The sequence below is a fragment of the Chaetura pelagica genome, unplaced genomic scaffold (genome assembly GCF_000747805.2).
Source record: "Chaetura pelagica isolate M959 unplaced genomic scaffold, ChaPel_1.0 scaffold402, whole genome shotgun sequence".
NCBI lineage: Eukaryota > Metazoa > Chordata > Aves > Apodiformes > Apodidae > Chaetura > Chaetura pelagica.
In genome coordinates, this window is record NW_009952264.1 from 43,917 (window position 1) to 56,482 (window position 12,566).

Here is a 12,566-nt window from a genome sequence, read left to right on the forward strand (position 1 = left end):
ACTCTAACCCTAACCCTAACCCTAAACCCTAACTCTAACCCTAACCCTAATCCTAACCCTAACCCCCTAACGCTAACCCTAACCCTAAACCCCTAACCCTCCCTAACCCTAACCCCTAACCCCCCCTAACCCTAACCCCTAGCCCTAACACCTAACCCTAACTCTAACCCCTAACCCTAACTCTAAACCTAACCCTAACTCTAAACCTAACCCTAACCCTAACCACCTAACCCTAACCCCCCCTAACCCTAACCCCCTGTAACCCTAACCCTAACCCTAACCCCTAAAACCCTAAACACTAACCCTAACCCTAACCATAACCCTAACCCTAACCCTAACCCTAACTCTAACCCTAACCCCTAACCCTAACCCTAACCCTAACCCTAACCCTAACCCTAACCCAGAGGTGGTTGCAAGAGTCAAGGAGCAGAAGTTCCCTCCCCACCCCCCCATTTCCCACACTCACGGAGCTGTGGGTGAAGGCAAAGCCATCCGGGTTGGCAATGATCTCCAGGAAGATGTCCATGGTGTCCAGGATGGCAGTGACAGAGGGGTCCTGGCCATACTCCTCAGCAATCTGCACGGGGAGGGAAGCAGGACCTGCTGGGGTTCCCCTTGGGGAGGAGGGACGTGGCCAAGAGGCACCACGGGGAGATGTTATTAAATAAATATATATATATAAAAAGAGGTTGGAGTAAGAACTGGGGGTCCAAAATCTCAGGAGCTTGGTGGTTTCCCTTGGGGAGGAGGGACGTGGCCAAGAGGCACCACGGGGAGATGTTATTAAATAAATATCTATCTATAAAAAGAGGTTGGAGTAAGAACTGTGGGTCCAACATCTCAGGAGCTTGGTGGGTTACCTTGTTGGCTGTCCAGACACCAGTGGCCTGGGTGATCCACTCCCTCGAGTGGATCCCGGTGTCCAACCAGATGGCCGGGCGGTTGGATCCCCCAGTGCTGAACTGCACGGAGAGGAGGGTGGGATTTTTCAGCCCTGTCCCCTCCCCAGGGGCTGGGGGAGGTGGAGGTGCCCCCCGGGACCCACCTTCAGCACGTACAAGGGTCTGTTCTCGTAGCTCTGCCCGATCTGGAGCTTGCTCACCAGGCTGGGGTGATCCTGCACCAGCGTGTCCATCCAGTTGTAGATCTGGAAGGAGGGAGCTGGTGGGTCGTGTGGTCACCCTGCCTGTCCTTGGGGGACCTGTTTATTGTTTGGGGTTTTTTTTTTGGTAACCAGAGCTGGATGCAACGTGCAGAGCTTCCCTGGAGAAGAGCTGGTGCTTGGAGCTCAGTGTGAGCAGGGAGATGCACATGGCCAAGACTTGTGTAAAAGCAGGGAAATTGGGGGTGGGGGGATTATAGAATCATGGAATGGGTTGGGTTGGAAGGGCCCTCAAAGATCATCCAGTCCCAACCCCCTGCATGGGCAGGGACACCTCCCACCAGCCCAGGCTGCTCCAAGCCCCATCCACCCTGCCCTTCAACACTGCCAGGGATGGGGCAGCCACAGCTTCCCTGGGCAACCTGGGCCAGGCTCTCCCCACCCTCACAGCCCAGAATTTCTCCTTCACATCTCAGCTTCAGCTCCCTCTGCCAGCTGGAAACCCTTCCCCCTGCTCCCATCCCTCCCTGCCCTTGTCCCAAGCCCCTCCCCAGCTTTCCTGGAGCCCCTTCAGGCACTGAAAGCTGCTCTAAGGTCTCCCTGGAGCCTTCTCTTCTCCAGGCTCACCACCCCAACTCTCCCAGCCTGGCTCCAGAGCAGAGCTGCTCCAGCCCTCCCAGCATCTCTGTGGCCTCCTCTGGCCTCTCTCCAACAGCTCCATGTCCTTCTGGTGTTGGGGACCCCAGATCTGGACACAGGACTCCAGAAAAAAGGCTCTGAGATTCTCCAACACCATCAGCCTCCCACAGTCTGACCCCCAAAGTGAAGCTGAAGTGACACAGGGAGGTGCCAGGGAGAGGCCACCACTGCATGTGGAAGGATGTCTGGTCAGCTCAGCCAAAACCTCCCCCCCAAAGGAGGACACATCTTGGGGAGGTCTCACCACCACCACCACCACCACAACCACCACCACATGGGTGCAACCACAGCACGGGCTGAGCATGACCCCAGATTGAAGCAAACTTACCTCCTCCATCGTGTGGTAGGAGGCAAAATCAAAGGTGCTGGTGCTTCTCTCTGTCCTCCTGGGCTTAGTCATGTTTTTCTTCTCCTCATCCAATAATTCCTGTTGGGGAAGGAGGAAAAAATAAACCCACCATCAACCAGTCTGGAAGGAGCAGGAGGTTGGGGTTTTCCTTCCATGTCCTCACGAATCCCAACCCTTGGGACCTTCTCTTGGGATTGAACAGCAGGAGCTTCCCCAACTCCCCCACCACAGCCCTTAACCTGCACGTCCTTGATCATGATCCTGTAGGGAATTCTGTTGGACTCCAAGAAGAGTTTGACAGCTTGGAGGCTGGAGAAGGGCACCCTCAGGTCAGCTGGGTGGCCAGGGCTGGTGGGGTGATGCCAAAAGTCAACCTGGGGTGGAGGAGAGAGAGGGAGCTCAGGCCCATCCCATGCTGGTGCTCATCCTTTGAGCATCCCCAGCACCTAAAGGGGTCTTGGGAGAGTTTCCCCTGAAGGTCCTTTGGAGAAGTTTTGGGACACAGATGGTTGCCAGGATGGGTCAGGGGTCCCTTGGCCTCACTCAGGGTGTCTCCTACAGAAACACGTTTCACCCCAAGTTCTTTGTTGGCTGCAAAAGTCTCCCTGAAGGATGAACATTGGTGGTGGGAGCAGGTGCCATGAGGCACCAGGGTCACCACAGGCTGGTCTTGCTCTTTAATTCCTTAGAGGTATCATCTCCTGAGCTCAGCTTCATGGGGCAGATGCTCCTTCCCACCACCACCCACCTCCCACTCCCATTTCCCCCAGGATTCACCCCCCCCTCCCCCCCAGAGCAGCCAGGGAACTGGAATGACCTGGTAATGGGAGCAATGAAATCATGAATCAAGGAATGGGATGGCAGGTTTAGACCTGACTGCTCAGGATGGACAATGCTGCAGGGGTTGAGGTGCTCCTGCTTCATCTGAAACCAGAGGGCTCCAGGTGGCCCAAGCTAAAGGTCCTACTGATAGAGCTGGAAATGACAGGGATCCAAAACAGGAAGGGAAATGGGATGCAAGGTCAGAAGGAGGGAGCCTTGGATGTCTCACAGGGTGGTCAGGGTTGGAAGGGACCTCTGGAGATCCCCCAGCCCAACCCCCCTGCCAGAGCAGGATCCTCTAGAGCAGATCCCACAGGAACACGTCCAGGTGGGTTTGGAAATGTCTCCAGGGAAGGAGACCCCACAGCCTCCCTGGGCAGCCTGTCCCAGGGCTCTGTCACCCTCGCAGCAAAGAGGTTTTTCCTGATGTTCAGCTTGAACCTCCTGTGCTCCAGCCTGTGCCCCTTGTCCTGTCTCTGGGCACCACTGAGAAGAGTCTGACCCCAACCTCTTGACACCCCCTGGAGATATTGATCAGCATTGATCACACACCCCCTCAGGCTCCTCCTCTCCAGCTGAGCAGCCCCAGCTCTCCCGGCCTTTCCTCACAGGCAGGAGCTCCATCCCCTCAGCATCTCAGTGGCCTGTGCTGGCCTCTCTCCAGTAGTTCCTTGTCCTTCTGGAACTGGGGAGCCCAGAACTGGACCTAGTTCTCCAGATGTGGCCCAACCAGGGCAGAAGGGAGGGGCAGGATGATCTGCCCCCACCTATGGGACACGCTCTTCTTGATGCCCCCCAGGATTCCATTGGCCTCCTTGGCCATGAGGGCACATTGTTGGCTCTTGGTCAGCCTGTTGCCCACCAGGACCCCGAGGTCCTTCTCCCCAGAGCTGCTCTCCAGCAGGTAACCCCCAACCTGTACCCATCCATGGGGTTGTTCCTCCCCAGATGCAGCCTACACTTGGTCCTTGTGGAATTCCATGAGGTTCCTCCCCACCCAGCTCTCCAGCCTGCCCAGGTGATGCTGGTTGGCAGCACAGAACCCCTGAAGTGTTACCAGCCCTCCCACTTTTGGGTCATCATCCAACTTGGTGACACTCTGTCCCTCCACCCAGGTCACTAATGAAGATACTGACCAGGACTTGACCCAGGACCCACCCTTGGAGGACTCCACAAGACACAGGTCTCCAACCAGGCTGCCCCACTGACCACAACCCTCTGAGCTCTGCCCTTCACCCATTTCCCAACCCAACTGCTCCATCATCTCCTGGGTCCACTGCTGGACACCGGGGGGGATGCTCAGGACCCCAGCACAGCTCACCTGCAGCTCCTCCTGCTCTCCCAGCACCCTGAGCAGGGTGAGCTGCTCCTTGTTGCTGGCCACGATGCGGAGAACCTGGTCCCTGCAGGGAGGCAGAGTCAGCAGAGCACGAGGGAGGGATGAGAGGATGGGGTGGAGGGAAGGAGCTGAGCCCCCAGAGCTGGGGTGGAGGCTGCCAAAGGTCTACACTGGCTCAGGGAGTTGGAAAGGGCATGAGTTGGTGGAGGTCTGGTGTCAAGAGGGGGGAAAAAAAACCCCACAGGTTCAGAAGAGCCACAATGGGGAACGAGAGCAAGTGGTGGAGAGCCCAAGGTGGCCTTTGTCCATCATGAGAGCTCCCAAAGTGTCAGGAAATACCTAACGTGGAGAAGTTCTGTCTATATGTCAGGTGTTCCCTGGCCCAGCTTCTGCTCCAGCCCAGCTGGGCTCCTCCAGGGCTGGGTACAGCCCCCAGCAGAGAAGAAAATCTCCTCCTCCTCCAGCAGCAAGGCACCCCCACCTCCTTAACCTGGAAAAGCTTGGGGTGATGCTCTCAGGGCTCAGCATCCCCCCCTGATTTCTACCCTCCACAGCAGCTGAGAGGATGGTCAAAAAAACCTCCCTTCCAAAGCCAGGGTGAAACCACATCTTTCCTGGTGCCCACGTGGCAAAACCTGCTGGATCTCCTTCCTTTGGGATGTTGCCCTTCCTACTGACCCCAAAAGGAGGGCAGATGGGGCATTTCTCAGCCCCAGCCCCTGTCCCCCACCCAGGGTGATCCCACCACCCTTTCCTTGGCTTCCAGCAGGACTCACCCCACAAAAAGCTGCTCGCTGCAGTTGGCTGCCACCAGGGTGGAGAAGAGCAGGAGGATCTTCATGGTGAGTGGGCACGGATGAGCCTCAGCCCCCCCTGAGGACACGTGCAGCCCCCCCTCTCTGCTGCTCCGGGGACACTCGTGGACCTTCTCACCAAGGCCACATCTGCTGTCCCCACGGAGCTGCCAAGTGACAGACAGATGAGCCAAGAAGGGGCTTCCTGGGAGCTCAAACCTTTGCTTGGTTTGGCCAAGTCAACAAAAGAGCAGCAAAATGAGGGAGGCTCTGATAACGACTTCCTCAGGTCCTGCTGCCCGTGGGTGTCACAACCACCACCCAACCCCACCCCCCCCCAGAGGGGGACACAAGGACACGACGTTCCGTTCCCACCAGCTCTTTATTACAGAGCAGCCTGGGCTGGTGGGAGGTGTCCCTGCCCGGGCAGGGGGGTTGGAACTGGATGATCTTGGAGGTCCCTTCCAACCCAAACCGCTCCGCGATTCTATGGTTCATCACCCGAGTCTTATTTTGATCAGGAAAACATGTCACAAGCTACTAGAAAATTGCTACCAGAGAAGCCAGCCCTTTGGGACAGATCCTGACCACGAAGAACCCACCTTCACACTTCAGATCTACAAAGATAAAGACCTAAAAACACTTAAAAATTACTCACGTTGGTGGCGGCGCTGCCCACCGAGGCGCTCTCAGGAGCAGGGCCAGGAGCTGGTGGGTGATGTCCCCCTGGAGATGATGGATGTCCCCCCTGGAGATGATGGATGTCCCCCTGGAGATGATGGATGTCCCCCTGGAGATGATGGATGTCACCGTGTCCCCAGCGAGGCTCTAAGGGACCTTCCCCCCGGGGTTAATGCTTGGAGACCCAGAGGCTGGTTTTTTTGGGGGGCAGGAAACGAGTTGTTTTCACATCAGGAGGAGGAGGGGGATGAGCAGGTGTGGGGCAGCAGCTCCTGAGCTGCCTCAGGAGGTCAGGTGGTGATAGTGGGTCCTTTGTTTCCGTGGGTTATAGCAGCCTCTTTGTTCCCCAGGTTATAGCAAGGTCTTTGTTGGGCTCTTATCTACCGGTGGCCCTTCAGCTCCCAACCTTCAAGGGTGTTGCCAAGGATGCTCCAGGTTCCTGGGCTGGGTTCCCAGGCTGGCAGGCATCATCTGGGGCAGGTTTGGGTTTGGTGGGTTGTTTGTTTGTTTTAGCAGACATCTTCTAATAGTGGGTTTTTTTCCCATTAAAACCAGGGTGTTTCTCTGGTCTAGGGTCTGTTACAGCTTCCCAGTGTGGAACCAGTGATGTTCCTGGTCCTGGATGGAGATGCCAGGGTAGAGGTCCTCATGAGGCAGGATCATGGCGCAGCTGAGGTGGGAAGGGACCACAGGAAGTCTGCATCTGCCCTTCTGGAAGGTATCTCCAGCTCTGGGGGCAGAGCAGGTCCCTCCATATCAGGTTTCAGGATCCTTCTGTCCTGGTGGAAAAGCATTTTCCTGGCTCTTCGTTGTCTCTCCCATCACACTTGGTGGTGAAGGTCCTGGCTCTGTTTCCTCAATAACCTCTTCACAAGGATGGGAGCATCTCACTTAGCCCCTCCCCACCCCAAAGCTGTCTCATCTCCAGGCCAAACCAACCCATCTCCCCCAGCATCCCATCATGGGACACCTCCTCCTCTTCCTTTTGGTGGCCTCCCTTGGTCTTACTCCAGGTCTCTTTGGTGTCAGGGTCCAAAAACTGGATGCACCTCTCACCAAGCCACACTCTCACAAGAAGAGGGCCCAGGTGGCCTCAAGACCTGGATGGTTGGATGGAGCTTCAAATCCAGGGCAAGGCCACAAGCCCAGCTGAGGCTCCTCAGGCTCCACAGCTCCTGCCCACCACTTCCCAGAAGGTCTCCAACTCTGGTGGCAGCAGGTTGGCTGGATCCAGGAGCCAACTGTGTGCTCCTGGTCCTTCCCATCTCCTGGGGATTGCCCAGAGGTGTTTTTATCACCAGCTGAAGGACAGGATTTTGGAAGCAGGTGCCACCATGAGCAGAGGGGACAGGGACAGAGGCAGGGAGCTCCATGGTTGGCTTTGCTTTCCAAAACAGCTCCACTTAACCCAAAACCAAGCCCATGTGGTGCTTCCTGAGGCCTCAGCTGCACCTCCACCTTCCTCTCCCTTATCTCTCCCTTATCTCCCTGCCAAGAGTCCCATGTCCTTTGTGTCTGAACTAACCCTCTGCTCACTTGGGGGTCACAAGCCATGGAGATAAACCTGGTAGACTTGATGATTCCTGATCCTGCAGAGCTCCTGACCAGGCCCCTGAGCTGGTTTAGCTCTTGACCCCCAAGAAATGAGCAGCCTGAAGAGCAGAACAAGGGTCCTGGATCCACAGGCTGTTCTCACCCAGGTTGCCCAGAGAAGCTGTGGCTGCCCCATCCCTGGAAGTGTCCAAGGGCAGGTTGGATGGGGCTTGGAGCAGCCTGGGCTGGTGGGAGGTGTCCCTGCCCATGCAGGGGGTTGGAACTGGATGATCTTGAAGGTCCCTTCCAACCCAAACCAGTCTGGGATTCTGTGATTCTCCCACCTCCAACTGTGCCCCCCCCCCAGCAAATTTGGGAGGGAGAAAAGGGGCAGGAGAAGTATTTGGAGATGCCAGACCAGGAGACCCTCCTTCCCACCAGCAGAGAGTGGCCTGGCAGGGTCCTGAGCCTTGGGAAAGGAAATTCAAGTCCTTTCAGCAGCCTCACAGCCTGGATCTTGCTGCTGAGCACCAGGACCTCCCCACCAGCCCCTCTGCCCCCAGCACTGAGCTCTTCCTCCCCAGCACTGAGCTCTGCACCCCAGAACTGAGCTCTGCCCCCCCAGGACTGAGCTCTGCCCCCCCAGGACTGAGCTCAACAAGGAGCAGTTTTGCAGAAAGAAAGAATTTCTTCCCAGCTCCCTCCAAGCAGCCACTGGAACCACCAGAGCAGATGATCCTGCTCGTGTGAACCCCAGGATGTCCCCACCCTGCAGGAGCAGAGCACTCTCTAGATTGATCTGGTTTATCTCTCAAGTGCTTCTAAAGAGGTCACAGCACTTCCAATCCAGACATTCCAGAAATCCTTTAGGAGCCCTGTCCCCTCAGCACCCTGGGGGGCAGTTTCTGGGCTGGCTGGGAAGCAGGGGTTGCTGCAGGGACAGGAAGGTTTGTAGAAGAACAAACCACTGGAAGGGCTGGGGTTGCTCCCAGCACAATGAATGTGTTTCCTAAGGGAGATGGAGCTGCAGAGGGGACAGGTCAGCCTGGAGCACTCAGGAGACCAGCATCTCCTCCCTTCCCAGCACACCCTTAAGAGAATCATGGAATGGGTTGGGTTGGAAGGGACCTTAAAGATCATCCAGTTCCAAACCCCCTGCTGACGCCTCCCACCATTCCAGGCTGCTCCAAGCCCCATCCAACCTGCCTTTCAACACTGCCAGGGATGGGGCAGCCACAGTTTCTCTGGGCAACCTGGGCCAGGGTTTCTCCATGGTCATAGTAAAGAACATCTTCCTAATATCCAACCTAAGACCCCCACCTCTTCCAGTTTAAATCCATTCCCCCTCATCCCATCCCTCCCTGCCCTTGTCCCAAGCCCCTCCCCAGCTTTCCAGCAGGCTCCCTTCACATACTGGAAGCTGCTCTAAGGTCTCCCTGGAGCCTCATCTCAACAGCCACACCAGCACACACATCTTCCATCCTCCTCTTCTCACTGTTCCTACTGTGTCACCTAGAGAGGGGCCACAACAGTGCCCTCAAACCTTCTAAAGGATCCACCACACAAAGGTGAAGTGAGCAAGACAAGCATGAGAGATATTTTCCATGCAGGAACACACAAGGGTTTTTATTCAGCCAAGTGCTCGGTCACTTCAGCTGTCTCAAGCCCACCAAGGGAAGAGGATTTATGAGCTTGCTGCTCCAGACAGCTGATTCCACCCCAGCTTTTAATAAGGGTGGTCTCTCACGTGCTCCATGATTTTCAGCAGACCCATCCAGGTCTCCTCTGCAGTGGGGATGATCTGGTTGGCTGGCAGGAGGAACCCATGACGTCCAGTGTCCCGCAGCTCGAAGGCGTAAGAGTATTTGACGCCGTTATCGTAGCTCCAGTCGATGCTGCCTCCACTGGCTTGGTCTGAAAGAGAAGGACAAGATCCAGAGGGGTGAGTTCTGCAGTCCAGCCTTTGTGAGGGACACGTGAGGTTTTTACATGAACACTTGGCTCCAATGCTCAACTGGTGGTGACTCCACAGAAGCATCACTGCTTCCAAGAGGGAGAGAACTTGGATTCATAGTCCAATCACTAACCCAGCCCTGCCCAGTCCCCACTGCCCCGTGTCCCTCAGCCCCATCTGCAGGGCTTGGAAACCCCTCCAGGGATGGGGACTCCCCCCCTGCCCTGGGCAGCCTGGGCCAGGCCCTGACAACCCTTGCCAGGAAGGAATTGTTCCCCAGATCCAACCTCAACCTCCCCTGGCACAACTTGAGGCCGTTCCCTCTTGTCCTGTCCCTTGTTCCTGGGGAGCAGAGCCCGACCCCCCTGGCTCCAGCCTCCTCTCAGGCAGCTGCAGAGCCAGAAGGTCTCCCCTCAGCCTCCTTTGCTCCAGGCTCAACACCCCCAGCTCCCTCAGCTGCTCCTCACAAGTTCTCCAGCCCCTTCTCCTTCTGCTCCAGCCCCTTCCCCAGCTCCGGGGCCCTTCCCTGGACACGCTCCAGCCCCTCCAGGTCCTTCTTGTCCTGAGGGGCCCAGCCCTGACCCCAGGATTCCAGGTGTCCCCTCCCCAGGGCCCAGCACAGAGGGACAATCACTTCAGGGAGGATGGGACACACAGACTGCTCCCCTGGGACAGGCCATCCAAGCTCAGAGTAGCAAAACACTCACAGATGGTTGTGCAAATGCTTCCCACTGTGAAGGTGGTGCCGTGCACGGAGCGGATGGATCTGGCAGCCATTCTTCCCAGGGAATCCTGGAGAGGAGAAGATGAAGGACAGGTCAGAAAACAGCCACCTTTGATGAAACTAATGGAAATCTCCAGAAACTTTGACACAATCTCCAGTTCTTCACAGCCCCCTCAATACACCAGTGCCAAATCAACCGATTTCTTCATCACTGGTATCTAGGACAACACCCAAGAGCTTCCTCCATGGTGTTTCTGGGAGGTGACATTGCATGTGAATTAAATCCTAGCAGGTCCTACAGCTGATCATCCAGGGCTTCACCTCACCTACTGCTTTGTCAAGAGAAGGTTCAAAAGATACTCCAAAATCCAAAGGCAGTTGGAGAGCTTCCAACATTCAGTGGCCAGCTCTGTGCTCACTTCAGCCACATGATGGTTGTAGAGAAGACAGAGCCAGGCTCTTCTTGGTGGTGGAGGGGGGGGAAAAAAAGGGTGAGGGGTAACAAACAAATTGGCACAAGGGGAATTGCATTTAGGTATCAGGTATTACAAGAAAACCACCATGACCATGAGGGAGCTTTGGGAAGGGCTTGAAGAAGCTGTGGAATTTGTCTTTAGAAATACCAAAACAAACTCAGCTGGGCAAGGCCCTAAGCAGCTCAATCCAACCTGGAAATTGGCCCTGACTCCAAAGCCTGCCTGAGTTCAGCAGAAGGTTAGACTAGAGACCTCCAAAGGACTTCTCCATTGGAATGATGATGGTGAGATCCATATCACCTCATTAAAGCAGAAAGCAGGAACCATGGATGAGCAAAGAGGACTGAGATGGGGTGGGGGTGGCAGGTGTTTGCACATGACCATGAGTTCTCTTTTAAAGGTGTTGCATCACACCACCTTGCTGTTCACTCTCAGGGATGGTCATGGAAGGCAGAGTTTTGCCTCTTGTTTCAATCCCGATCTCTCACTGTAATGCCTGAGAAAACCAGCTGGACAGAAGGGAAGGAAGTAAAACCAAGCCATGATGTCTCACCAGCTCAGCGTAGTCTGCTGGTCTGGTGCATTTGTAGCCATAGGGGTACATCAGGAGCTGGGAGTAACTGTGGAGGGTGAGGAAGGCCTTGATGTTCCCATGATCCTTAATGAAGTTAACAACAGATCTAACTTCCACCTCTGAGTTGGCACTGGGCCCACGGTAAGATTCTGAGCAGGGGTTGCTGCTGGCTCCAGGACCTGTTGGTGCAGAGAGGGAACAAAGGCAAAGCTGGAAGAACTGACAGTCAGGAAAGGTCAACCAAGCCAGGATCTCCTAAGGACAGGCCTTCAGCCACAGGCAAAGCCTGAAGTGCTGGTAAATGCTCAAAGAGCAGTGAAAGAGCATGAACTCAGTATCACTTGGGTTGGAAAAGACCTTCAAAATCATCGAGTCCCACCATTAACCCTACTCTCCAAAGCCCAGCACTGAGCCATGTCCCCAGGCACCACATCCAGATGACTTTTAAACACATCCAGGGATGGTGACTCAGCCACCTCCCTGGGCAGCCTGTTCCAGTGTCTGACAACCCTTTCAGTGAAAAAGTTCTTCCTAATGTCTAGTCTGAACCTCCCCTGATGCAGCTTGAAGCCATTCCCTCCTGTTCTATCACCAGTTACCTGTGAGAAGAGACCAGCCCCTGCCTCTTTACAACCTCCTCTCAGGCAGTTGCAGAGGGTGATGAGGTCTCCCCTCAGCCTCCTGTTCTTCAGACTAAACAGCCCCAGTTCCCTCAGCCTCTCCTCATAAGACTTGTTCTCAAGGCCCTTCACCAGCTTGGTTGCCCTTCACCAGCACCTCAAGGTCCTTCCTGTACTGAGGTGCCCAAAACTGGACATGGTATTTGAGGTGTGGCCTCACTAGTGCTGAGTACAGAGGGACAATCACCTCCCTGGTCCTGCTGGCCACACTATTCCTCATCCAGGCCAGGAGGCCATGGACCCTCATGGCCACCTGGGCACACTGCTGGCTCATGTTCAGCCCCCCATTCATCAGCACCCCCAGGTCCCTCTCTGCTGGGCAGCTCTCCAGCCACTCCTCCCCCAGGCTGTATCATCACATGGGGTTGTTGTGGCCCAAGTGCAGGACCCAGCACTTGGCTTTGTTGAACATCAAGACAATTGATCTGAAGGGACACATTTCTAGATGATCTAGATAATTTCCTTCATCTGGTGCCCACTGGCAACTCATCAATGCAAAATGATCTTCACAAAAAGAACCAACCATCCTATTTGACCAGTTTTGTTCCGGATCCTTTATATGAAGGCAACTGCTGCTCCTGTGTAACAGGATCCAGGAATAAGAAAAGTGAACTTTCTTCTCAGGGACACCCAGAACCCAGAAACTTCATTCCTACCTCCAAAACCTGCATCCCAGTTCCGGTTTGGATCAACTCCCACACACACACTGCCTGGAATCTTGGAGCGGGTTTTCCGCCACATGCGATTCTGAAACAAACACACAGATCGTGGCTTTGAAATGGAGCAAATCTTGGTCCTGGCACCAAAACTGCTGCCCAGAAACAGCTGCCATTCAGCAG

General features: G+C 55.4%; 2 protein-coding genes across 2 annotated transcripts in view; both read right to left on the reverse strand.

The window, feature by feature from the left end:
- The window catches only part of LOC104397657 (carboxypeptidase A1-like), a 7,400-nt gene extending 2,248 nt beyond the window's left edge, over positions 1-5,152 (reverse strand). The window contains exons 1-7 of the mRNA XM_010007657.1: positions 5,088-5,152; positions 4,294-4,375; positions 2,390-2,524; positions 2,130-2,228; positions 1,046-1,147; positions 861-962; positions 467-577 (exon numbers count right to left, since the gene is read on the reverse strand). Of these exons, the coding sequence (XP_010005959.1) occupies positions 467-577; positions 861-962; positions 1,046-1,147; positions 2,130-2,228; positions 2,390-2,524; positions 4,294-4,375; positions 5,088-5,152 (696 nt within the window). The remainder of the gene's footprint in view (positions 1-466; positions 578-860; positions 963-1,045; positions 1,148-2,129; positions 2,229-2,389; positions 2,525-4,293; positions 4,376-5,087) is intronic.
- A 3,893-nt stretch (positions 5,153-9,045) lies between these two features.
- Positions 9,046-12,566, reverse strand: part of CPA2 (carboxypeptidase A2 (pancreatic)) — an 11,211-nt gene continuing 7,690 nt past the window's right edge. The window contains exons 8-11 of the mRNA XM_010007658.1: positions 12,384-12,474; positions 11,027-11,226; positions 9,981-10,065; positions 9,046-9,233 (exon numbers count right to left, since the gene is read on the reverse strand). Coding sequence (XP_010005960.1) covers positions 9,046-9,233; positions 9,981-10,065; positions 11,027-11,226; positions 12,384-12,474 — 564 coding nt within the window. The remainder of the gene's footprint in view (positions 9,234-9,980; positions 10,066-11,026; positions 11,227-12,383; positions 12,475-12,566) is intronic.